We start from the raw sequence: 26161 nt of genomic DNA on the forward strand, positions 1-26161 counted from the left end.
GTGTGTGTGAGGAGTGAGGTGTGAAGTGTGTAGGTGTGTGTGAGGTGTGTGAGATGTGTGTGAAGTGTGTAGGTGTGTGCAGAGTATGCACACAGAGCAAGCAAAGGAGAAAGTATAATTTTAAGCCTTGAAACTTGCCTGTCCGCTTGTATCCAAAACTTGCCTGTGTGTGTTCATTATGCGCTTTCTAGATATCTCTGCTTCTAGTTGAAAACCCGATCCAGTGTTGAGGCTGGACCCTGGCACTCAGTGAGTCAGGCCCTTACAAGACAAATATGAGAACCCACATTCGAATCCCCAGAACCAACATAAAGTCAGGCATGTGGTAGCAGCTGTCTGTAACCTCAGTGTTCCTATGGTAACATGGGAGGCAGAGATAAGATTATTCCTGGAAGCTCCTGACCAACTGGCTTGGCGTATGGCAGGGCCAGCAGGAGGCCTGATCCACCACGGTGGAAGAGGACCACTGACGCCTGAAGTTGTCCTCTGGCCTGCACACACACTTGCACTTACGGCACATGTGTGCACATACATATATTCAAATCTTTCTACCAAACCTGCTACTGTCCTCACAGAATACAGACTAGTACATTTAAGAAGCAAGTACAGAAGGACAAGTGGAAACATAAGATCCAAAGCAAATCCTGATCAACAGCGGATCAGCAGGGTGAGAGGTGAGGAAGGAGAAAGGCTAAGAACCAGGCATTCTCTCCTTGCAGGTTTTAGTTTTTTGTTTGCTTGCTTGTTTGTAAGTAAGATATCACGTGTAGCCAGGCTGGCCTGGATCCTCCTGCCTCAGCCTTCTCGGTGCTATGATTCCTGGCTGAGCCAATAGCTGACTTTCTCCTATCCAGCTTGGCTGTAGCAGTGTGTCACTTGTCATGTTGGTTTCTGACAGACAGGCCCTTTTCTAGAGTCCTCTCTAAAGCACTGTGAGTTCTCTGTGCCCCTAAATCCCACACTGGCCAAGAGCAACAGATCAAAGCAGAAAGTCAGACACAGCATAGGTTTTCAGTTTCTCCCCACTGTGTAGTTAGGAGGGGATTAAAGACACTAGTGAGCGGCTGACCATATCTATAAGTGGGCTCTGGGCTACGACATATGAAGAGCAACTTAATCTTACCAGCTTTGCAATTCGGCAAAGGCTTGTTTCATTTTCTTAATGGACGCATCCATCTCCTCTTTCACGACAACTCGGTACCGCGCTAGAGAAACAGTGCAGCGCTGGAGGTCTTTCACCGATTTCTCAATATTAGAACCTTGGAGGGAAACACAGATTATTTTAAAAGGGAACATGTAAATTAAAAGTTGGATCTGAATGTCTTAGGTCAAATGTCATATGGACTAAGATCACCATTCCAACAACAACAACAACAAAAAAACCCTATTTTTCAAAATTTCATGTTTATTTTTTAAAGTATCCTAATCAATATGAAGTATCAAGAATTGGATTTATCCTCCCATCTTAAACAATGAATACACAACACAGATGAAATATATAAAATAATGGCTCTTAGCAACGGACAGCAGACAGTACTTCCCACGAAAGGCAGACGAGTGAAGAGAGCCTCTGACTGCCCCAACTTACTTATGAACAGTTTCTACGCTGCAATATAGAGCGAACTCCCAGGCGCCAAGGCTAGAAGTTCCAAGACCGAGCACACAGAAAACTACACAGAGTCGGACAGCAGTGGCAGACAGAGCCCGAGAAGCTGAGCGTTAGCCAGTGCAGAGCTGAGGACATCACCACGCAAGCCAAGGAGCGGACAGCCAGGCTTCACCCAGGCCAGGGACAGTTCACACATGTGTGCAAAAAGAGGCACCTCACAATACACACAGCAGCTGCTTGGGTGGATGCCGCCCCAGCGCTACAGAGTGCTGCTTGGGAGGATGCTGCCCCAATGGTGAAGCAGCATCAGCCCTCCATTCTAGGCTGTTCTCATCTAATCTGACAAGGTAAAAAGCAAAAAGAAGTAAGCCTCAAACTGTTTTCACAAAACAGAGTCCCAGAAACAAGACACAGGATATTCAAAGAATTCAAATACCTTCTGTTAATCAACAAAAAAAATTTACAATATTTGGATTCCATTAGAAACAGTCATCACACATAAAAACAAAAGACATTTAAAATAAACACGACTAAGAGAAAAATCAACGGAAACAGATGCAGAAACGACACCTGCTAGAATCAAGTATGAAAGAGCATCCAAAGCTGGGGGCCTGGGCTGGAGAGGCGGCTCAGGGGTTAAAGGCGCTAGCTGCTCTCCCAAAGGACTTGGGCTTGAGTCCCAGCACCCACTTTGCAGTTTATAACTGTCTATAGCTCCAGTTCCAAAGGATCCAATGCTGTTCCCTGGCTTCCATGGGTACTGGGCACATACATAGTATACAGACATATTTGCAGGCAAAGCACTCATATACATAAAATAAAAAAAAATTAAGGTGGGGCTATTGGGTCAGTGGTAGAGTATGTGCCTAGCATACTCTGGCCTTAATCCCTAGGACCCGAACAAAGTATTTTGGGGAGATATCAAACAGCTACTATCAGACAAATTCAGACACATGTTAAGCAGAGGTATAGAAGATATTTCAAAATTCTTCAACTGAACTTTCAGAAATGAAAATAATAGCAGACTAAACTGTTAAAGAAAAAAGAGCAGTATGGGCCTCAAGTAGGCCCTCTGCATACATGAGAAGGGGACATCTCTGACTCCTGCCTGCTCTGAGGACTCTCCTCCTCCTCCTAGGTTGCCTCGTCCAGTCTTGATATGAGGGGGAGGTGCCTGGTCTTACTGCAATAGCCATGTTCAGCTGATACCCCTTGAAGACCTGCCCCGCTCTTAAGAGACTGAGGAGGAGTGGACTGGGGAGGAGGAGCGGTGGAGGAGGCACTGGGAGGAGGGAGGGGAGATCGCGGTGGGATGTAATGTATGAGGGGAAAAAGAGCAGCGAATCTTAAGATAGCAACTTTAGAAGTCAAGAAAGAAAACTGTCTGAATAGGAACCATATTTTCTTTTTCTTTTTTTAAGATCTATTTATTTATTATATATGAACACACTGTAGCTGTCTTCAGACACACCACAAGAGGGCATCAGATCTCATTACAGATGGTTGTGAGCCACCATGTGGTTGCTGGGATTTGAACTCGGGACCTCTGGAAGTGCAGTCAGTGCTCTTAACCACTGAGCCATCTCTCCAGCCCCAGGACCCATATTTTCAAAGCTCCACAAATGACCAGAGTCTAATCAAGTAATTCTCCCGCCATGTAGACATGAAGAAACTAGAAGACGCCCCTCTCTGGTTACATTACACATGGAGACGTCATCATCACAGACAAAGAGGAAGTGTATTCACCTCCACAGTGTACTGTAAGGGCTTCTGGGAGCCCTACTGACCTTTCTACCTAACACCACCAATGTCACAGAGACAACTGATGGGGGTCCAATCGCCACTACACGATGCTGATAGTTGTATAAAGACACACGTTTTGTTTGTTTTCTTTGTTTCTCTGTCTCTCAAGTCTGGTTTTTGAGATCAGGTCTCACTTTGTACCCGTGGCTGGGTTTGGAACTCATGTAAACATACACCAGGCTAGCCCTGAGCTTGAAATGACCCTCTGCTTCTGCCTCCCAATGGCGGGGATTAGACAACAATAATCAGTGTGCGTGATGACATGTGTGTGAATATGGGCACGCACACCACGGCACAGCTTAAGAGGTCAAAGGGTAACTCAGTCAGGCGAGCACTTCTACATGCTGAGCCCTCTTTCTGGCTCTGTGTTTGATTTATTTTTGAAACACACATTCCTGGCTGGCCTTGAACTCACTATGTAGCATCTTCTTTCCTTCCTTCCTTTCCTACCACAGCCAGCTTAGGACAAACATCTTCCTTCTCTAGTTCCTTCTTTCTTCTAGCTGCAAGCATGGGAATCACACCTAGCGCCCTGTACATGTTTCTCAAGTCCCACGCTGAGCTAAACCCTAGCTCAGTTTGCGCTTTTGACACAGGAGCTCACTGCATACACCCTAGCCTGCTCTCAGCCATGTGCTCCCATCTGCACATCCTGAAGGGCTGAGGCTATAGGTATGCACTACCACACCCGGCCCACAGTTCCCATTCTGTAGTGTCTGCACGTGTGTGCATGCTGCGGTCTGCGCCAGGGGTCAGCCATGGGTGCCGTCCCTCAGGAGTCGCCCCATTTACTTTTTTTTTTTTTTTAAATATTTACTTTTTTGGACTGGAGAGATGGTTCAGTGGTTAAGAGTACTAACTGCTCCTTCAGAGGACCCAGGTTCAGTTCCCAGCACCCACATGGCAGCTCACAACTAACTGTTCCTCGTAACTGTCGTTCCAGTTCCAGGGGACCTGGCACCCTCACACAGACATTCATGCAGGCAAAAAAAAAAATTTACTTTGTTATTTTACGTGTGTAAGTTTTTTTTGCCTGCATATATGTGTGTGCACCATGTATGTGCCACGTGTGTGCCAGTGTCTTCAAGTCAAAAGCAGGGATGGGATGGGTCCACTGCGACTGGAGTCAATCAGATGGCTGTGGGAACTAGAACCAAACCCTGGTACCCGGGACCAAACAGTCTGGCTGGAAGTCATCTCTCCAGGGCTCTGCCTTGCTTCTGAGACAGACCTCTCAGAGGAACCTTGGCCATACCCACAGGGAAGGCTGGCCGGCCTGTGAGCCAGAAGCCCTTCTGTCCCCTTGGTACAGGGCTCTTCATACACATGGCCACATGCATGTGGCTACTGGGCTCCACACTCAGGTCCTCGTGCACAGCAACCGTTCTGCTGGCCATCTCTCCAGCCCCTACATCTTCAATTTCAGCTGTTTTTTAGTGACTATTGGGATACCGCCCAGACAAACCATAAACTCCCCGGCTTAAGGGACCTTCCTGCTTCAGCCTCTGGAGGAGCTGGAACTAAAGCCTATGCCATTGGAGCCATTTAATTTTTTAATATAAATTCCTCTCAATCCGATTTGACTTCCTTTGGAACCTAAAAGTTTTTGAGCCCTGTGTAAACCTTATTTTTGCTTGACTAGATATTCTCAGACCGGTCGTTCAGCAACAAGTTGAAAGGAAGTGTTAGCTAAAATGTCAGAGAGCAAAGGCCCTTGCCGGCAAACCTGACAATCTGAGCTTGATTCCCCAGACGCCACAGTGGAGAAACACAACTGACCTTTTCTTGGATGTCCACACACAAGTATACAGCAGGCAGGCAGGCACATAGACATGTACACACACACATACACATACACACACACACACACACCTAAAGAATGAATGAAGTTTTAAAACTCAGGTCATATGGAATAAATGATTTAAACAATAGCTACAGTTTATGATGGCGCTGTACATCTCTAGTTCACGGCTTACTTGAGTGGACCACCACACTTAGACATGTGAAGGACTGAGGGGTCTCTCTGTTTAGTAACTAGTTGTTTATTTAAACAATTACTGTAACATAGAAGAAAACAAAAGTTGTTTGGTGTGGGATCCACACCTTTGATCCTAGCTCTCAGGAGGCAGAGGCATGAGGATTTCTGTGATTTTGAGGCCAGCCTGGTGTACACAGAGAATTCCAGGCCAGCCAGACTACATAGTGAGACCCTATCTCAAAACAATACACAGAGACGCACACACACACGCACACAGTACTGGCTGGTGCTAAGTATCTGTTGTTGAGATGACATCAACCACCTTAGCCCAAGCTAGCCTGGAAGGTAAGGTCTTCCTCCCTTAGGCTCCTGAGTGCTAGGATTACAGGCATGCTCTGAGCACTGCAACTCTGTCAAAATGATTATAATAGTCAAATATTTGAAAGTAAAGAGCTATCACCAATCAATACCAAGTATTTCAGGGGACATGCTCTTGTGAAAACCTCAGTCTGCCTTCTGACTTCAGTAAGGGCAGGAAGCTGCAGAGAGCAGCTCTGACATTTCCTCTGAAATGTCCTGTCAGACAGAAGTGCTCACATGTTGGGAGACCAGACATGAAGAACCCAGCATGAACGGCTGCGGCAAAGCTCAGGAAGTCACTGTTAGCTAGGTCGTCCCACAGCAGCACTGGCTGCTACTCATACAAGGTCAATCTGTTCTCTCTGGACAGAAACAGTTTTTTCTCTCCCAAATAGGCCTTGGACTTACCTAGCTTTTTATTGGTGGAAGAGAGTGGAACATTCTCCATTCCCAGATTTGAAACCTGTGCTCCTGTGGTGGCTCTGGAGACAGATTTGGCAGCGTTTCGGGATTGCTGGACATTCGAGACAGAGTGTGCAGTCAAAGATTTGGGCTCAAAGTCAGAGACACCATTCTCCAGCACAGGTCCTGTCCAAGAGAAGACAGTGGTTTACAGCACAGTGTGGGGTAAATTATCTGAGCTATCTTCAGTACAGAAAGAAAGCAGGTAAAAATATGTTAGACAAAACCATGCCTATTAAAAAAGCTGTTATCTTCCATAAGCTGCAATGAAGAAAAAAATTTATAATGTCTCAGAGGAGGAAAAAAAAGAATTTAAAAGCTTTACAGAGTAGAGAAAAGGCAGAACTTTAAAGTGAGAATAACGTTTGCACACAATGACACGGGGTCCAATGGTTACCTTTGCCTTGATCCATCTGCAGTCAGGCACAATATTTTTTTGTGTATTTTATATGTGTGTGTGTGTGTGTGTGTGTGTGTATACACACACATATATATGAATTAACTAATAAAAACAGCTAAAGTCAGAACAAAATCCCAACACTAATATTACATTTACAAAACTAGGAATACTAAAGCAGAGGGAACAAGATTAATAAAGAAGTCATTTTTAAAATTTAAATAAGTTATATATTTATTAGTTTGTGTATGTGAGTTTTTTGCCTGCATGTGCAGCACCTGCAGGCAGTGCCCCCAGAGGCCAGAAGAGGTGTGAGGTTCCCTGGTCCTGGAGTTACAGATGCTTGTGAGCTGCCATGTGGGTGCTGGGGACCAAACCTGGGTCGTGCGCAAAAGCTACGATGCTCTTAGCCACTAAGCGTCACTGCAGTGCCCCAGTCTGAGAAGTTATTTTTTCTTTTCTTTTGTGTTGTTGTTGTTGTTGATGGTGGTGGTAGAGGGTCTCCCTGTGTAGCCCTGGTTATGCAGACTCCCTGTGTAGACCAGGTTGGCTTCAAATTCACAGAGATCTGCCAGCTTTTGCCTCTGCTCCCAAATGGTGGGATTAAAAGCAAGTGCCACTATGCCTGGCTTCCATGTAAGTTATTTTTAAAACAGAAAGATTCCCAGTTTCTCCTCGGCCTTTAACAAAATTGTTAACAAAAAAAAAATGTATAAAAGCACATGAATTTCCAAGTATTAACTAATCTTAAGTCTTCATTAGAAAACAAATGCAGGGAGATGGGAGAGCTCCACAGCTAAGAACACAGCTCCACACTGGCTGCTCCACAGCTGAGAACACCATACCAGCTGCTCTCGCAGAGGCCCCAGAGTCTGCTCCCAGCACTTAGATGGCTGCTCACGACCATCTGTAATTCCAGTCCAGGGGACCTGACACCCTCCTCTTGCCTCTACGGGCACTAGGCACTCATGTGGTACACAAACATACGTGCAGGCAAAACACTCAGACACAGAAAATAAATCAATAAAAAAAGAAAAAAACAACAAAACAATATAGGACTATAAAAATAATCTCTAAAAAGACCCACAAAAATCTAGTTGTCAATAAAGTGATGATTATAGTTAATATTACATATTCCTAAAATATCCCTGCCTACTTTCTTTCAGAACTGAAGACGGCTCAGCTAACTCGGCCCCACTGTGCTCTGCCACACTACTGGTGTCTGTGACTAATGTCCCTCTCGTGTTCCTGAGAGCGACACCATCATCCCTCCACGGCTGTTTCTATAGTAATCCTATCATATTTTAAAAGATCATATTTTAAAAGTCACTCTCTCATTTCTAAATACTAAAGCATCCCTCTGTTACTCAATGTCAGACGTGTATTTTAGGAAAAAAAAGTTTCAAAATGAACTCTTCCATTAAGTAGGCAACAAAAGCTATAAAGTAAAAGACCAGCTATACTTAATGTAGTGATAAGTGTCTCAGGCAGAGATCCCCAGTACTTTTTGAGTGAATTAACTTCCCAAACTGTGTTCACAGACTCACCAGTTCTGTCCAGTGTATCTGCTGCGGCAAACTCAGGATCCTCCAGTTCTCGGGCATCTATTGAAAGCGTCTCCAGACCTTCACTGAGTGAGTCCACAGACTCGGCATCATTGATGGCACCGTTTACATGGTAACCATTGATGCTGCCTTTCTCTGAAGATGCAGGCTGCTCCTCTTGAACGGGTGCCGACTTACTGGAGTCTGGGGCACTGCTACTTGCTTCTGATGCAGGTTTTGGCTTGCTTTTCTTCTTTTTGTTCTAAGGTTATCAAAGATTTGAAAAGAGAAAAGAAAAAGCAGGCCCTCCAACACAACTCATAGAGGTAATCAATGCCAGCTACCAAAACAAGTCAGTGTTACCAATTCTGCACACATTCTTCTGGAAACTGAAGATAATTTTGTTTATATCTAACTACTGACAAAAATAACACTTTCTGTGCAAAACTGTATTTTGCATGAACTCAAGATCAACATAAAATATTTTTCATTGCAAAACCTATCTTAAAATGAAGTTATAAAATGTGAAAAAAGTAACTATATTTTAAAGTGAAATATAAACAGAATGCTAAATAACCACAATAACCCAAATGAAAGAATATAATCTATAAATAACTGAATGAGGCGTAGCCTCAGTCCAATAATCGACAAATAATGAAACCCTGCACTGCAGTACGGCTTTTCACTGAGCAGATTAGCAAAGGTCAGGGTTTAAATACACAGGTCACTGGCTCCACTTGACAGACAGCTTTGACTGCTCTGGAAATCACCAGGCATTTTCATAAACACTATGTACGAGTGAAAATCTAGTAATGCTTTTGAAAGTTACAAATGCACAAAGCTTTCAACAGCAAGTCTAATACTAGCAATTTATCCTAGCCAGGAATGACAAATGTATACAAGATTATTCATGGCAGCACCGTTATATTAATATTAATAAAGACTAGAAGCCATGCAAATGTAGATCAGTAGGGGACTTCTACATTCCAGGATCTGTTTCAGGGAATGTGCAGAGAAGAGTATGTATGCCTAACCGTTTAATGTGACTGAAGTGTCTTAGGAGCTGCAAGAGAAATTCCCAAGAGCCTGGGGCTGAGTTCAGTGTGGAGTGCCTGCCTGGCACGCACCAGGCCCTGCATTTAACCTCCAATGCCGAAACAAGCAAGCAAGCAAACAAACAAAAGGATGAATTAGGAAATAAAAATCTGGGGAACAAATGGGGCACCAATGGCTGGAGAGAAGACACGGGACAAAGCTGTTTCGGGGTATTGCCATTTATACCTTCGAAATCTGAACCATGTGAATACAAAGGGGAAAAAAAGTCTTTGCCTTTGTTTTAACAACAGACAGCTACACTAGCAAACCTTAACTCTAAAGCTGGAAGGATAAAGCCGATCCACGCTCATGCCAGGCCTTGGCTGGCCCTGTCCAGCAGGATGACGAATCAACTTGGCATGCAACTTTCCCCTCTTCCTCCTGCTTCCTCCCGTGTGAACAGGTCTTCTCATTATCAGCCCACACATGCAATTCTCGCCCACCATCCCTTCCTACTGAGCCAATCCCTATGGTTAGCTGTGACAGGATTTCACACTGCAGAGAACCAAACAAAAGCCAGTTTTCTTTCTCCAGATTTTAAGAAATTTGTATATTGTCTCTCATACATAGTTTTCAACTATATGCATATCATGTGCTGTTAATAATTTATATTCTGAGGTCAATAAATTACAACATTGGTGTTTTCTTGACTACTCAAAGCCATGTTTGCTGTGTGCAGCAAAGTTTAGAAAGAGTCAGGAGAGCCTGAACAGTGCTGCATGCCTCTGGGAGAAAATTCTCCAAGGTTAAAAAAGCCAAACCCATGCCAGGACGGCCCAGGACTACACAGAGAAACCTGTCCTGAAAACCTGATGATGATGGGGATGATGGTGACGGTGGTGATGATGATGCCAAGCCTGGCTTGGTCAAGAAAGCATTTCAGGGCTGGCAAGACCTCTCATGGTTAAAAGTCCTTGCCACACGAGCTTGACAACCTGAACTCAATCCCTGGAATCCATGTGGAAGGAGAGAACCAACTCCCAAAAGCTGTCATCAGCACCACAGCACATACGCCCCACACTAACACACACACACAACACAAACACAATAGTTACATTTAGAGGGAAGCACTTCAGAACACAACACCACCTAGTGCAGGAAGGACACTCCTAACGGAGTCAGTTCTTAGCTAAAAGCCCATCCCTGAGCATTCCTTAAAGGAACTACATCTGGGGTAGAGCTGTGGGAAGAATTCTGAACCCAGCTAGATCCTGGGAGGGAAGCGTTTGGATTTCAGAGGATACAGGTGAGGGATTAAGAACTAATATTTAGGCATTGTAACGAGAATGCATACGTATTAATATCATTTTACTTTTGTTGTCTTTTTTCCCCCAGACAGGGTTGTGCTATGTAGCCCACGATGGCCTTGAACTCTGACCCTCCTATGCCCCCTTTCTGAGTGCTAGGATCACAGGTACAGACCACCATGTATGTATCTTTCTACTTTATAGAGGAGCAAACTAAGGTTAAACAACAACCACAGCTCACAAGACCAGACAAAGCAGAACAGAAGACCAGCTCTGACCGACTCGGAAGCCCGCGCACCTTCTGCTCTTTAACATGTAGCAGCTGTCTCTGGAAGGCACACAGCCTGGAAGAGCAAAAGCTGGGCCAGGAAGATGGGCAGCACGCAAAGGTGTCAGTCAAGCCTGGCACCCAGAAAGCACATCCAGGTGAAAAGAGAGGGCAAATCCACAAAGCTGTCCTCACTGTGAGCTGTGCACATGCAGACATACAGTAAATAGAGACAGAGACAGACACATTTTTAAAGAAGGAAACACTGCCCTTTGGCTTTAAATGAGCAGTCACCAGTGGTAGAGACTATCTATACCAAGGCTACCTGGTCTGCAAATCTAAACTGTTTTAGCTAATCTAGGAAACAAATCCTGCTGAATACCAGTCTGGAGAAGCTGCTTTCTCCGCCATGCTCATTTGTGTCTACTCTTGTGTAGAGCACTGCGGCGACTGCACCAGCAACGTAACTGTTCTGACTTCAAGCACAGGAAGCTAGCCCATTGTCTAATACTCTGTGAAACCTCAACATCAAAACTGGCATTTTTGAGATGGAAAACAGAAGACATATGTAACATTCTCTTTCAAACATTTAGGAGGTACGGGCGAGAGGGCTGTGGCACGACACCCCACTCATCAACAGGGCAGGTTGGCTGACATGACTGGCTAGGCAGGGCCCACGCCGCCCTCACTGCTGTGTGTCCCTATGCTCCTCTGCTGGAACCTCCGGACACGCTCTTTAGTATTAGAAAACATTCTTTAAAGCCCTTCTTCTTTTTAGAAAGCAAGTGGAGTGCCCTGCCCTCACGTATGTCTGTGCACCACGCATACACCTAATGTCTGCAGGTGAAAGAGGTCTACATCCTTGGAACTGGATGTGCAGATGGCAAGCTTACATGTGGGTGCTGGGGACTGCACCCAGGTCCTCTGGAAGAGCAGTATGCTAACCTTACCTGTTAGGCCATCTTGCCTAGAGTCTAATTAAAAGCAATATAAATATCACGTTCTTACATGTAATTCAACCTTACCTTTTTTTTGCCAGTTACAATCCATTCTTTGAGTACTTCACTGGCACTACCTGAAAAATAAATCAAACGGAGATTTGCTCTTCTGCCACACAAGGTCAAGAAGGAATCAGAGCGTTGCATCACTGCTACACGCTGGGCTGAGGCAGTCAATGCTTCTGCTGTAGAGTCTACTGACAACTCCTTCGGGCATTCACGACTCTTTATCCATAATCTTGGTCTGAATATAAAGGTGACTGTCTTTACCCAAGTATACCATCCTGACTGTGGTATCTGGGAAAAGCTGCACCTACACTAGACTCAAACCCTAAAATTATGAAGAAAACATGACTACAGAAAAAAAAAGTACAGCATTTGAACCTGCTCACTCTATACTCGCAAATTCAGGAAAATGCATCCAGGAGTCCTGACCACTCTGTTCAAAGGCGAAGCAGTTTCAAGTAAAATTTTTTCAAACAAGTTATATGGAAAGGATTTTAACAAACATTTATTAACTCTATAAATCTACGGAGTTGGATACGGCTGTCATTTTTCTCTAACATACAGAAACATAAGGAAACTGAACTCATACATCTGAGTCGCTGTCAGAACCAAACTAAACCACAGTGGAGTTTAGAAGTCAGTGCTGGGTCTTGGATTGCTCGTGTGCTCCTGGGCCGCCGCCGGCTCCTCTGCAGTGTCTCTTAAATTACTTATCCAATGCTGTCCAACCCCACAGCCCGCCAGCAGCAGCCTCTCTGTGGGGAGGAGGAGAACATATCTAACACTACAGGAGGTTTCTTAGCTGGTCTCCTCCAGTTTTTCCACAGCTTGGGAATGAAAGGGGCACCTACGTTAACAAAAGATCACAGTATGAAGCGCTGTCGTGAGACAGGTTGCAAAGTCTACACTTGAGCCAGCGTTACCTTCCATGAATGCTTGCACTGTTTTGTCCACACAGTTGTCAAAGTGCTGCAGAACCAGGATGATCTCATTGTTGCTCTTATTGGGAACGATCGCACGCACGGCGTTGATCTGCAAGAGAGGGCACACGCAGGTCACTGGGCAGCAGAGTGCATCAGGGAGAATAATGGTGCCAGTGCAGTTCAGCAATAAAGTTACTGCTTCACGTCAGGAAGAACACGCAACCGTCACGCCAAGAACAGTAAGCATAAAAATAGTAACACCACATGAAAACTTAATTTTGAAATTTAAAACACAGAGCATTTATAGGAATAAAAGGGACCAATTGAGAAACGATCAGTGAATAAAAGCATTCACAATAGTGTGGGAACCTGAGGTCAATCTCCAGAGTCCATGGTGAACGAGAAACTGACTCTCCAAGTTGCCTTCTGACCTCCAGACAAGCTACCTGGTACATATCTGTGTTCTCTCTCCCTCTTTCTTTCCTCTCCCCCTGCCCTCTGTGTGTGTGTGTCTGTCTGTCTCTCTCACACACAAATAATAATTTTTATTTTTATATTTTTAAATTTTGAAAGTGTTGGGTACTGTAGCCCAGTACTTTAATCCCAGCACTTGGGAGGCAGAGGCAGAAGGATCTCTGTGAGTTTGAGGCCAGCCTGGTCTACAGAGAGAGAGTTCCAGAACAGCCAGTGCTACATAGAAAACTAGTCGAGAGAGAGAGAGACAGACAGACAGACAGACAGACAGACAGAGACAGGCTTAATTTAGGTACCAGTTATTAAGTTAGCATCAGTGGGTCGTCATTACACTATAGGGAAAGCAGAAATGTAATGAACCATTAACCCTAACAGCTCAGATTTTTAAATGTCTGTCGTAATATGACTATGCAAGTGTGGTACTTATGAATGCCCGTATGTAGGTAAGCACTCATGCACTAGCGGCCAGAGGACACTGTTCTGCTCGGTAAGTTTCCTCAGGCTGCAATGATCTCCTGTCTCTGCCTGTCACACACTGCTGGGGTCACAGGAATATCAGGTCTGTCTGTCTGTAGGTTCTGTGGATGTGAGGTCAAGTCCTCATGCACACAACAACCGCCCTTACCTACTGAGCTCTTCCTCCAGCCCAGCAGCTGAGATTCCTACACAGCACTGTTCAAATCTGTCTTTCTCTGTCATTCAGTTGTGTGAAAACTCTGAGATAACTCATAGACAGCATCTGAATCATTATAAGCTATTTTAGGTGCACAGGACATAATGGACAACTAGTGAGAGCCCAGCTTGATAAAACAACTCAAACGAAGCCCAACGAACGTCTATTTAAACCCCATTTCTCTCTCCAGAAACCTCTCCTCAGAATTTGATTTAATTTCAATATATTTGCATTTTCATGATGTATGTGTATCTCCACAGGCAATATATATTTTATATTATATAAACATTACTATTCATCACGCATGCTAACATTCAATGTTGTCACAGAGCATTTCTTCACGTTGGTTTGCACGTGATTCCTATAGCTAACATGCATCTGTTCCTCATATAGTTTAACATACACTATACATGTCATCCACATAGTTAACATACATCTGCTCCTCATGTTTTAACATACACTGTACATGTTACTCATATAGTTAACACACACTGTACATGGCGCTCCTGTTGTACAATACACTAACCCACTCTCCTCTTGGTAGATAATTAGACATTTTTGTTTTGCAGTGCTAGAGGTAAAACCCAGGGTCCCGTTCATGCAAAGCCAGCACTGGCTTGGAGCGCCAATTCTCGACCACTAGTTTGCTTGCCTATTGCTGAATCCTTAGTGCCTAGATCAACGTGAAATCAGGTCATCTGTGGAACTACCAGAATTCAGAACAGCACAGAGCCTACATGAGTGCTCGCTGATGATCCCATGCCACTGTGAAACGGGCATGCCCAACTGCCTTATGTTTGTTTGCGTCTCACTATATAGCCCTGGCTGGCCTAAAACTTGCTCCTCAAACTCACAGATGTTCCCTGCCTCTGCCTCCTGAGTGCTGTGACTAAAGGCATGTGCCATCACGCCTGGCAGATACGCAATGTTGTTAGACATTATATTTTTTGAAATGAAAAAAATATATAGTTTACAGGGGTTGGAGAGATGGCTTAGTGGTTAAGAGCACTGGTTGCTCTTCCAGAGAACCCAGCGCCCACATGGCCGGGCCCACAGGCTAACGTTGGCCTGTAACTCTAGTTCCAAGGGATCCGGCCTCTGCGGACACTGCAAGCACATGCGACACAGACATACATGCATGCACGCAAACACCCATCCACATGAAATAAATAAATGCACGTAGTTTATAACAACTGAATATTCACATGTACATGTGTATGCAGGTACATGAGAAGACACGTGTGTGGAGGCCAGAGGATAATCTCAGGTGTCCATCATAGTTTTGAGACAGGCTTTCTGACTGCCCTGGGCTGGCTGGCTGGCTGGCAAATCCAGGGGTCACGTATGCGGACGCCAGCGCTAGGATTACAAGCATACACTGCGACACCCAGCTTTCTGTTTATATGATGTTCTCTTCTGACTTGACTTGTGTCAGGCACACACACGTGTCCACGCAGGAAAACACTCATATACATAAAATAAATACATAAAAGGTAAAGGACTGAGCTCTCTCTCCAGCCCCAAATATTTTATTATTATGTATCTGTTCTATGGCTAGCAATTTCAGTGAGCTTTGGTTTTTTTTAATACTCTTGTTTGTCCTAATCATTTGTTGTTTTCATGGATTTGTCTGTGTAGATAATTGTATTTTCTTCCTTTTCAATTGTATTTGTCTTACTGTGCAATGTAGAATTAATTATATCTTAAGGAAGTGCTGAGAGTGGTTTTGGGAGAAAATGGTAGAACTGAAGATCCAGGAGCTACGTGAGCTTACTGTCACCGGAAGTCACGGCTCCTTGTCCTTTCAGTGGTGAACTTACTGCCACCGGAAGTTATGGTTCCTTTTCCTTTCAGTGGCTGCAGCTTACAATTATCCTGTTACATCATGAGCTCGCACACTGACATCTTCAATTCAAATACAACATTGTTATAGAATTTTAGACATGAATTATTCTCTTAACCTTTATAGCTAAGTCCATTATCATATATAACTAGTATCTGCTAATTAAAAAACATTAAAATTTTGGTCTGAGTCAGGTAGGTATGGTGGCACATGCCTTCAGTTCCAGCACTCAGGAGGCAGATGCAGTCTGTATTTCTATAAGTTGGGAGCCAGCCTGCTCTACACAGAAAGTTCCAGGGCAGCCAGGACTACACAGAGATAAATAAAACAAAAAATAAAGAGACAAAGAAGAGATGCATTCTCAGTCATATAAATATTAGTAATAGCATTAATACCGAATGTCTTAAAGAATTTAGAATAAGCATATATGGACATATCCAAAGAAAAGCATTCCTGCTGGGCGGTGGTGGCCCACGCCTTTAATCCCAGCACTTGGGAGGTAGAGGCAGGTGGATTTCTGAGTTCGAGGCCAGCCTGGTCTACAGAGTGAGTTCCAGGACAGCCAGGGCTACACAGAGAAACCCTGTCTCAAAAAAACAAAAAAAAAAAAAAAAAAAAAAAAGGAAAAAAACCAGAAAAGCATTCCTGCACGTTTTGATAAACTGCTCCCTCAGAGACACGGTGGTAGTCATCTTGACTATACAGTGGCATTCTCATTTGTTCCTAGGATTCCATTTCCTTCTCCCCGAGCCCCTCCCTTTTCTTTCTAGTCAGGTCTCACAGTGATGGCCTGGTTGGCCTGGAACTTGATATGTAGAACGGATCGCTGGTTTCAGAGATCCATCAGCCTCGGCCTCCGAATACTGAAAAGAAAGGTGCATGCCACTATGCCCAGCAAATTTCATTTTTAGAATGCATTTGTGATAGTCACTACTTATATTAATCAATTTTCCTATAATATTCACACATCCATAGTATTACCTTACCTTCTCCTTCATGTTCTCAAAGGTTCCTCCCTGGGCCAGTACAGTATTGGACTGCAAATCAAAAATGAATCCTGATGAATCTGAAAGAATATAAAAGGAAAACATATTCAACCCTGATATAACCTATACATTCTATTAATCCATGACTATTTTCCTCATATAATTACTAACGATTTAGAAACTACTTGGAAGTTTCTACTACATAGATAGCTCATATATAACCATATTTTGAGTTAGTCATAAAATAAAATTTTTTAAAAAATTTTTATTTATTTTCATCAGGTATGGTGACACACACCTTTAGTCTCAGCACTCAGGAAGCAGAGGCAGGTGGATCTCTGTGAGCTCAAGGTCATCCTGCTCTACATGGTGAGTTCCAGGATAGCCAGAGCTATACAGTGAGACCTTGTCTCCAAAAAAAAGTATTTTTATGTGTATAAGTGCTTGCCTGCATGTATGTATTTGCACCTTGTGTGCCTTGATCCTGCAATGGACAGAAGAACAGTGAATGCCCTAGAACTGGAGTCTTGGATGGTCGCCAACCACCATGTAGGTACTGGAACCAACTTAGGTCCTTTGCAAGAGCAGCAAGTGCTTTCAACTGTTTATATTTTAAAGTATATTTTGAGGAAAGTAGCACTATGCCAAGCATATTAAGAGTATTCTAGGGCTGGAGAGATGGCTCAGCGGTTAAGAGCACTGACTGCTCTTCCAGAGGTCCTGAGTTCAAATCCAAGCAACCACATGGTGGCTCACAACCATCCGTAATGAGATTTGATGCCCTCTTCTGGTGTGTCTGAAGACAGCGACAGTGTACTCATAAATAAAATAAATAAATAAATATTTAAAAAAAAAAAAGAGTATTCTATAATCCTTCATCTCTTTCTTAGTTATCCTACCTTAAGTTGTAAGCCCCCCAAAATGTGATAAGCCTGTGAGGTTCTGAGAGATGTGGGGCATCTCTAATAACAATCAATTCACAACAAATGCAAGTAATTTGTCTCCTAGACTGCCTGCCACATACGTACTCTTAAGACTCTGAATTTCATGAATTCACTGACTGATGCTCCCAGATTGCAGGTGTGATGAAGCAATGTATCCAAGTTTGTGTTACCAATACTATACTCAAGTTTGTGTTACCAACACTATACCCAAGTTTGTGTTACCAACACCATATCCAAGTTTGTGTTACCAACACTATATCCAAGTTTGTATTACCAGTACTATGTCCAAGTTTGTATTACCAGTACTATGTCCAAGTTTGTATTCAGTAAATGAAACTCAATCAGCAAGGTAAACAAAACCAAACCTCCAATGAGTTATTCCTTTTTTTTCAAGTTTTTTACTCAACTGTGAGTATATAATCAGTAAATCACCACAGTGCGCGTGCGAGTGTGTGTGTGTGTGTGTGTGTGTGTGTGTATGTGTAAGATGCTGGCTACTGACTTACATCAGGTAGGCAAGAGCTCTGGCACTGAATTACATCAATTGCTGCACCAATGCCTCAGCACTGAATGCTTCAATTCTATGCGAGGCAATCCCAGAAAGGTTAAAGTGCTTCTCAAATTCTGATGTGCATGGTTACCTTCTGCGGACTCTTATGCCAAAATGTACGCTGTGCCTCAACGGTCTAGACTAAGGCCTAAGATCCCTCCCAGATGGTTTCAGCATTACTGATTGCTAAAATTCACTTGGGAGTAGTTTGCAAATTAAAATCTCAGCTAAGCAAGTGATACGGGAAATTCTGACAAAGGGAGTATAAAAAACATTGAAATGTGATAGTATATTCCAAATTCTTTTGCTATTATTACAAACGTATGTATTTCAGTTAAAGTTTCATTTAGAGCTAGAGCTTAAATTCTACCTTAATTCCAAATACCTCCCAAGGCCTAAAGAGTTAGGAGACTAGGGAGATAGCTCAATGCTTGTGGAAGCCAGAAAAGTATGTTGGATCCCCTGCAACTAGAGTTATGAATGGTTATGAGCTGCCGTGTGGTGCTGGCAACTGAACCTGGGTCCTCTGAATAAGCAGCCAACCCTGTTAACCACTGAGCCAGCTCTCCAATCCCAGAACTCATTTTCAAAAAGCCAGACATGTCTGTGTTTGTAATCCCAGTCTGGGGGAGGCAGAGACAGGCAGATCCCTGGAGCTTGCTGGTCACCAGCTTAGCCTAGTCAGTGAGCTCCAGGCCAATGAAAGATCCTGTCTCAATAACCAAAGTGGATGGCTCCTGAGGAACGATACCCAAGCCTGGACTCTGGGTCCACAACCATGTCAACACACAGCCATCTGCACCCCCACACAAAAGTTAAGTTGGAATTCGTTTTCTTTTTAGCTGTGGTAAGAGCATGCTTATGGTTAAGGCATAGCCCCTGCCCCTACCTCTCAAGTGCTGGGTTTTACAGTGTGGGCCTGAGCTCAAGATGGACTCCAGTCCTCATGTGTGCACTGCAAGCACTTTACTGAGCTACCTCCCACCTAATGATCAAGAACCATCCCTGCTCTTAACCCTGAGCCGTCTCTCCGGCCACTACCCCTTTTGTGACTACACCACTAAAGAAAGCATCTTCCTTTCTCATCAACTATTAACTACACATCCTCAGGGAGGGATGAGGGTCCATGAGCCCCTCCGTCTTCCATGACAGCACAGCAGGCTCAATCCTGGGTACATTTTGTAAAAGTGATCACAGCTGTCATGAGGTCAAAAGTGTAGCAGGCAGGCTGTGCCCAGAAGTCCATACTACTTCTGTCCTTATGCCTTGGGCTTTGGAGGAAGTGATATAAATATCCCCTTTACTGCTGAACACTCAACAGTCACTTATACTCGGTACTCTGACCAGTCATAAGACTTCAGAGATACATTTTTAAAGAATGAAATTGTGCTAAATTATTCTTCTTTTTTTTTCAAAAAAATTTTTTTTAATTTCTTTTTTTTTTTTTTGAACATGAAATGCTTTTTTTTTATAGCATGTTTTACAAGGGGAGGGGGTAAGAGGGTCCAGGTGGTGGAAAAGTACAAAATCTTCTTGGCCTGTGCCTTGAAACATGTCATGGTCTATATGGTACACTGCCTTGAATTATGATCTACCTGCAGTTCTTCAGAAGATATGTGCTAAATTATTCTTAGGCAAGATTCAAACAAGATGAAGAATTTCTAACTTCAACCCCACCCTCTTTGGTAAAAGCTACCCATGTCTTAAAGCACTTTCTTATTTTCACTCATTTAAGACTATTAGGAATCAGCTTAAAATTCTTAGTTACTTCAATTAATACCTGTTTAAGACCGTCAGAAAACAGTATGTCACTTAAATTTCTACTGACATCTTTATAAACACCAAATTTTTTTTTGGGGGGGGTTGTTTTTTTTGATACAGTGTTTCTCTGTGAAGCCCTGGCTGTCCTGGAACTCACTGTAGACCAGGCTGGCCTCTAACTCAAAGATCCGACTGCTTCTGCCTTCCAAGTGCCGGAACTAAAGGTGTGCACCACCTCTCCACCCGCCCACTCCACATATAAACACTAAGTTTTAATTCTTGTTTTGTGAGCTTCATAAAGCAGACAGAGGGTCAGGAAATGGTGTCTGGCTTATAACCTCAGCACCTGGAAGGCTGAGGCAGGAAGAGAGGGAAGAGGAGGGGAGGGGAGAAGAGAAGAAGAAGAGAAAGAAGAAGGGGAAAGAAAGAAAAGGAAGAGGAGAAGTGAGGAGGGGAGGAGAGAGGAGGAAAGGAAAGGAATCAGGTAAAGTTGTTTTAGGCCTAATGATGACATAACGGCAAAAGAAACCCCAGAAAACAAACCCGGCCCAGAGCTGGGGTGACTGTAAGTTTGGTGCATGGCGCCTGTGACATGAGGGACAGTGTCTCCTGTAAACCAAACGGTGGCTCCATCAAAGGTTAAACACAACTACTGTATGATTCGGTAACCCCACTGCTGGGTATAAACACAAAAGAACTGAAACCAGATCAATAAAATATATACCATCTTAATATGTAAGCAACTAGTTATGAGCTTATTACACTGCACAATTGAAAACACGCACTGCCTAGGCAAGGTGGCGCACATCTTTAATCCCAGCAGTCAGGAGGCAGAGGCAGGCGGATCTGTGAGTTCAAGGTCCATACAGTAAGTCCCAGTCCAGCCAGGGTTACAAAGGGAGACCCTGTCTCAAAGTAGGTAAGTAAATCATCATCATCATCATCATCCATGCAATAGACTCCCAGAACACCACTTCTGGAATAGAGAAACCCACCACAGGCTTGGAGCCTGCCCTGAGAAGTCCAAAGGTAGCATGAATACACAAAGGCGCTGTGAAGTGCTGAAGGGACTTTTATTAACAGATTTTTTCTCTTCATCAGAAGACCTGCCCAACCTCCACTCTAGACTGCTTATAGCAAACTTAAGTGTAAAGAAGATTCGACTCGGGGCCTGGAGAGATGGCTCAGTGGTTAAGAGCACTGACTCCTCTTCCAGAGGTCCTGAGCTCAAATCCCAGCAACCACATGGTGGCTCACAACCATCCGTAATGAGATTGAATGCCCTATTCTGGTGTGTCTGAAGACATCGACAGTGTACTCATAAATAAAATAAATAAATAAATCTTAAAAAAAAAAAGACTCGACTCAAGTGTGGAATGTGTCTAGAGATTCTCAGGGAGCTGCTAAATTTGAATCTTTTATTTAGACTGATTACACCATTTCCCACTGTATAAATGACGACAAAGTATTCCTCTGACAAAGTGAGGTGAAAAATGGGATTATAATCTGAGAATTCCTCCTCATTGTTTGCAGTACTGGGCATCAAACCCAAGGCTTCCTGCGTGCAAGGCAAAAGCTCTACCACTGAGTAATACTCCCAGCCTGGGGCTTGTTCAATTTTTCATTGATGAAATAGAATGAGAAAACCAGTTACAGTACTATCCCTGCCTAAAGTAACACACTGAGTCCTGGTGCAGCAGCCAGGGAGTCAGCGTTCCGAGTTGTACGGTGTACTGGCTGTGGTTCACCTGACACTACTTCGCCGAGCTCCATTACTCCAACAGTGCTGTGCCCATCAGCTTCCTGTGCATTCTTGCTATAACTCATAGATATTCCTTACACAGACAGAAAGCAAGATCAGGAACAATATGCAAGAAAAGGTAATACCCAATTAAATGCAGGTAAATGCAGGTAAAGTTGGAGATGAGGAAGTCTGGAAGCCCAGATAACCTGGAAGTGTCACTATCACACTACCCTTAGCCATCTCTCTTCTTTTATCCAACTCTCTTTTCAAAATTAAAAAGTAAGCCAGGCATGGTGGTGCACTCCTTTAATCCCTGCACTTAGGAGGAAGAGGCAGGTGATCTCTGTGAGTTTGAGGCCAGCCTGCTCTACAGAGAGAGTTCCAGGACAGTCAGGGGTACCTAGAGAATTAAAAAGTAAACTCAAGAGCCCACACAATGGATCAGCAGGCGAAGGCCTCACCGCCAAGCCCGACGGTCTGAGTTGGATCCCTGGGACTCAAATGGTGGAAGGAGAAAATGGACTCCTCCAAGTTTTCCTCTGAGCTCCACACAAAGCCAAGCATGTCCCTACACAGATACATGCACATACAAAGTAAGTGAGCAAACATAAAACTTCCTTAAAAAGTAAACTGAAAAGAAACGTCTGACCAAATGTGAACTCTTGTAGAAGTGGTTACTGTATGAACTGGACATTGCAGCACTGACAGTCACAGTAACCACTTCTCAGCGTCTGTCTCTTGTAGAAGTGGTTACTGTATGAACTGGACATCCACAGCACTGACAGTCACAGTAACCACTTCTCAGCGTCTGTCTCTCTCTGGCCCGAGGCGTGTACCTAGACAAGGCTGGCAGGCAAGTGAGTACCAGAAACCCATCTGTCTCTGTCTCCCTAGCACTGGATTACAAGATAGATGAAAGGAAGAAAAGAAAAAAGGAGAGAAGAAGGGAGGTAAGGAGAGAGGGAGGAAGGACAGGAACGAAGAAAGGAAGGAAAGGAGGAAAGGAAGGAGGCTCAGGTAGAAGGCGAAAAGGAAGGGAAGGGAGGAGGGAACAACTATGTATGGATGAAGAGCAAAGCAGAGAGGTGACCTACATGGTAGCTCAGAAAAGGTGGGCCAAGCAAGTTGTCAGAAATAAATACGGTGTCAAGTAAGGCTGTATCTTAGCTGTTTCCTTATCAACAAGTCTTAGACCTGCCATTTCCATACCAGCTTGGAGAGCTGTTCTAGAATTATAAATGGAGCCGCTTCCTCACATGAACCATCAGAACCTGCAGGGGCTTGGGCTCCACTGGAAATATGAGTGCGAGGGAGAAAGCTGCTGGCACCAAGTGGGGCAGCACGCAGCTTTAGTCCACTGGTGAGGCAGAGGCAGACCAGGGTGACACAGAGAAAGCTTCACAAGAGAAAGAAGAAGAGAAAGAAAGAAAGAGAGGAGGGGAAGGAGGGAGGGAAAGCAAGCAAGCTAGCCAGCTATTACAGAACTGTTACTATCAATTTTAGCATCAGAGTGACAATCTTTTATTCTACTAATAGTACTTAATAATGAAGAAAAGGACTATTGTATTAAGGGAAAAAAGGACATTTAGAAAAATAAAGAAAATATGGGTTGAGGAGATCGCTCACTCCATACTTAACGCACTTGCTGTACAGGGATGAGGCCCTGGTTTAATGTCCAAAACCAAAGCTGGGCTTGGTGGCATGTGCTGGGGACTGAGAGGCGGGCTGACTACTGCAAGCTTGCTGGCTGGCCAGCCTAGTTTAATTGGCAAGCCCCAGGCTACAGAGAGGCCTTGTTTCAAAAACCACAGGGACAGGGCCTAAGGAGGAACAAACCTGAGGGTTGTTGTCCTTAGTCTCGTGTGTGTGTGTGTGTGTGTGTGTGTGTGTGTGTGTGCTTGTGTGTCCTTACATGCTTGGAAAGGGAACAAATCAGAGATGGTAAATTTAGATGACAAAATGCCACTTGGTATGATCTCTAGCTCTGAATAACAGCACTGCAGTCGCTCCGGTAGCCTTCCTAAAGCACCTTATACTGAAAAAGAGGCCATCGGTTTGAAAGAGAACAAGGAGGGGAAAGGGAGGGGGAAGTAACATAATTATATTATAATCTGAAATATGAAAGAGATAATTTTGTAAAAGTCTCCCCTGGCTGCTCTTACAGAGCAGGTTTGGTTCCCGGCACCCAGTCTGACAGGCTTCTGGCCTCCATGGACGCCTATACACGCGCGCGCGCACACACACCGCACAAACAAGCAAGCACGCGTGCTCACACACAAATAAATAAGAAGGCTCCTCTTGTCACATCGAACCACTGACTCCCAAGTGCTGCATTCCCTTCCCTTACTGCGGCTCTCATTTGCAGGAGGAAACTCAAGCTTGACTCTTCAAGCGTAACTGCAGGGAGATCAATCATGTTGTTGACTAAAAGGAAAAATTATAGAATCTTTTCCAGTTTATACGTCATTCCACTTGAACGTGTTTAGTGATCTAACCATTCCTTACAGCCTGTGTTTTCTTATGAAAATCTGTCATATGAGGGAAATACAGATTCCCAAACTATGAGCAGCTCTGCACACTGTTTTCTTATGAAGTTTTGAACTGTCAAATCGAAATTAAAAGCATATTTAATATGTGAAGACCTCAATCCATGGAGTTGTTTCGAATTAAAGAACATTACACTGAAAATTAAAATGAACAAGAAAAGAAAGTCAAGACACCTCCGGCCACTCCTGAAATGAGCGCACAGCAGCCCTGTGTGGCAGCTCTCCACACTGGAGAAGTACAGCCTGTTTTGCTTCCCTCAGCGTAACCTGTCATCATACTTCCTGCCTGTGTCTTCCATTTTACCAGGATGGCAAACCTGGAAGGAAAGCTAAGGAAGAAAGAAGCCTGGAAGCTCTCCCTCTCACGCCATTTCCTTCCCCTGGGAATAGGAAACACAAGACAGGAAGCATCTCCCATCACACCTCACTAAGGTATAGCCACTGTACAAAAACAGCAGCAAGTCACATCTCGCCCTCTAACAAACTGATTACAACTGGACAGATCTGTCTTGAGTAGGAAAGCAATTTCTAATAAGGGGATCAATTTTCAACTTATATGCAGAACTAACACCTGATATAATACTTGCACTGTCGTTCAGGACATGTTACTAAGCGAATAGTTTCAAACCACAGACCTATCTGAGGATCAGCGCTTCATAGCTATGCTCTGATCAAATCCACACCTCACGCGGGTCCGCAAGCCTGAGCTTTAGTCCCTGTCTCTATGCTCTGGGCTTGCTTGTTTACACAAAGCTCGAGACTAAAACCCAGGGCCCAATGCACACAAGGCAAGCGTCCACCACTAAGCTACACACATCCCCAGACTTAGGCAACAGTTATCTACAAATTATGTACGTATGTGATCTTACCTTTCTGGCTTTGTTTCCTAGACATTGCAGCTTTCTCACGATCAAATTTTAAAAAAAGAAAAAGAAAAAAAAGAGAGAAAACAAACAAAAAACCAGAAGAAATGATCTTCGTCCAAGTTCTGGGAATCCTGCTAATTTAAAAGTGGCAACAGAAGTCTACAGTTGGAAGTAACAAATACAAAATCCTGGTTGTTTAGGTTCTGTTCACTAGCTGTCAACTTCTTTTCCTTCTCTGGTATCAACTTCTTGTCAGGATGTATCATTGCAAACAGTCATGTCTTTCCCCAGGGAGACTCTAGAAGGAAAAACACAAACATATTTACTATTATAGTAACAAGTATCACTCGTGGGATTTGAATTTCTACGAAACTAGCTTCAGCTAATAAAAAGCACCATCTCCTGAAGCAAACTTAATCTTAGAATCTGATCATGTTAGTTGAAAAGTATTCGTCTTCTCCTGGCCCCTTTCCTTCTCTTTGGGACTCGGATCTCTGGCACTTCAGCCTGTCCGCATGGCACAGCGCTTTAAGTATAGAGCTAATCCCTTGACAAAGCATCTTCTGCAGCAGATGGAGACGCTTACAGGAAACCACAAGTGACCAAAATGCAGAGAGCTGCTCACCCATGGCACCCAGCCCAGGCTGAGAAATGCTCGCCTGGGGCCCACGTCGAAGCATCTAAACACAGCGGCTATACTTAAGGCTTGGGGAACACTGAGAAAGATGGGGGGAGGACTGCAAGAGACAGAGGACCAGAAGACTGTGTCTAGGCATGACAAGGAAGCTACACCCATGGTACTCAACTATAAATACAGCTGTCCAAACAAGACCTGACAATGACAACACAAGCTGGCAGGCCATGGATGAGGGGACTCCCTCCAGGTCTCTCATCCTTAGATGAGGAAACACAGGCAGTAACTGCTGAGAAGGAGAATTAGTCTCCCCAGAGAGAAGCCCCCAAATGGCTGCCCAATGCCAGGGCTCAGCCCTGAAAACCACACACAGAAAAGCAATACCCAACGGACTCAGCAGACTGCACGTGGATATTTATGACATACATACAGCACGTGGATATTTATGAC

At 44.0% G+C, this 26161-nt stretch overlaps 1 protein-coding gene across 2 annotated transcripts in view; it reads right to left on the reverse strand.

Moving 5' to 3' along the window:
- The window catches only part of Spats2 (spermatogenesis associated serine rich 2), a 73373-nt gene that overhangs the window by 25560 nt on the left and 21652 nt on the right, over window positions 1–26161 (reverse strand). For both annotated transcript variants that reach the window (XM_028788317.1, XM_028788316.1), the window contains exons 2-8: window positions 25081–25375; window positions 16667–16746; window positions 12691–12799; window positions 11789–11838; window positions 8157–8415; window positions 6159–6338; window positions 1124–1259 (exon numbers count right to left, since the gene is read on the reverse strand). In XM_028788317.1, coding sequence (XP_028644150.1) covers window positions 1124–1259; window positions 6159–6338; window positions 8157–8415; window positions 11789–11838; window positions 12691–12799; window positions 16667–16746; window positions 25081–25105 — 839 coding nt within the window. In that variant the 5' untranslated portion in view covers window positions 25106–25375. The remainder of the gene's footprint in view (window positions 1–1123; window positions 1260–6158; window positions 6339–8156; window positions 8416–11788; window positions 11839–12690; window positions 12800–16666; window positions 16747–25080; window positions 25376–26161) is intronic.

The sequence above is a fragment of the Grammomys surdaster genome, unplaced genomic scaffold (genome assembly GCF_004785775.1).
Source record: "Grammomys surdaster isolate TR1022 unplaced genomic scaffold, NIH_TR_1.0 125742, whole genome shotgun sequence".
NCBI lineage: Eukaryota > Metazoa > Chordata > Mammalia > Rodentia > Muridae > Grammomys > Grammomys surdaster.